Below are 491 nucleotides of genomic sequence, written 5' to 3' on the forward strand. Positions count from 1 at the left end.
TTACCAGCATAGTGCTCGGCTGTTTCACTTTGTACGTGATAGCCGTTACTATCAGTACTCTCATCAGATCCATCGCCACCGGCAAGACGATCATCTGATGACTCATCATCGTGATGAGATTTGTCACTGCACTCACCCATGAAAGTGATGCTGTCCTTATGGTTATGTAAACCATCTTTTGTATCACCTTGGTTTTGGTTGTTTGCCAAACCATTGGTATTTAGTTTATTTTTATTTTTTTCAATCTTCAGTTTTTCCTGCTCCATTGCCAACTTGTAGTTGGAAATCAGCTTCTGAAGATTACTGCATTTCTTTTGGATTCCTCTATTTCCTTTTTAATCGACGTTACTTTTTCGCCACTCTTCATCTTGTCGATCCAAGTCTCCATAATAAATTTTTGCAGCCTTGTAAACGGCTTAGCAAATGGTTCAACAACAGCTTCCTTGCTGGAAGAAGATGATTTATCAGAAGAATTATAACTTTTAAAAGTG

The 491-nt window shown here is 38.3% G+C and overlaps 1 protein-coding gene across 1 annotated transcript; it reads right to left on the bottom strand.

Moving 5' to 3' along the window:
- Window positions 1-266, bottom strand: VCUG_02861 (uncharacterized protein; the record flags this gene model as incomplete). Its single annotated transcript, XM_008077595.1, has 1 exon — window positions 1-266. A coding segment is annotated over one exon (266 nt), but the record flags the coding sequence as incomplete, so codon positions are not given.
- Between the last annotated feature and the right edge of the window lie 225 nt (window positions 267-491).

The sequence above is a fragment of the Vavraia culicis genome, assembly GCF_000192795.1.
Source record: "Vavraia culicis subsp. floridensis unplaced genomic scaffold supercont1.351, whole genome shotgun sequence".
NCBI lineage: Eukaryota > Fungi > Microsporidia > Pleistophoridae > Vavraia > Vavraia culicis.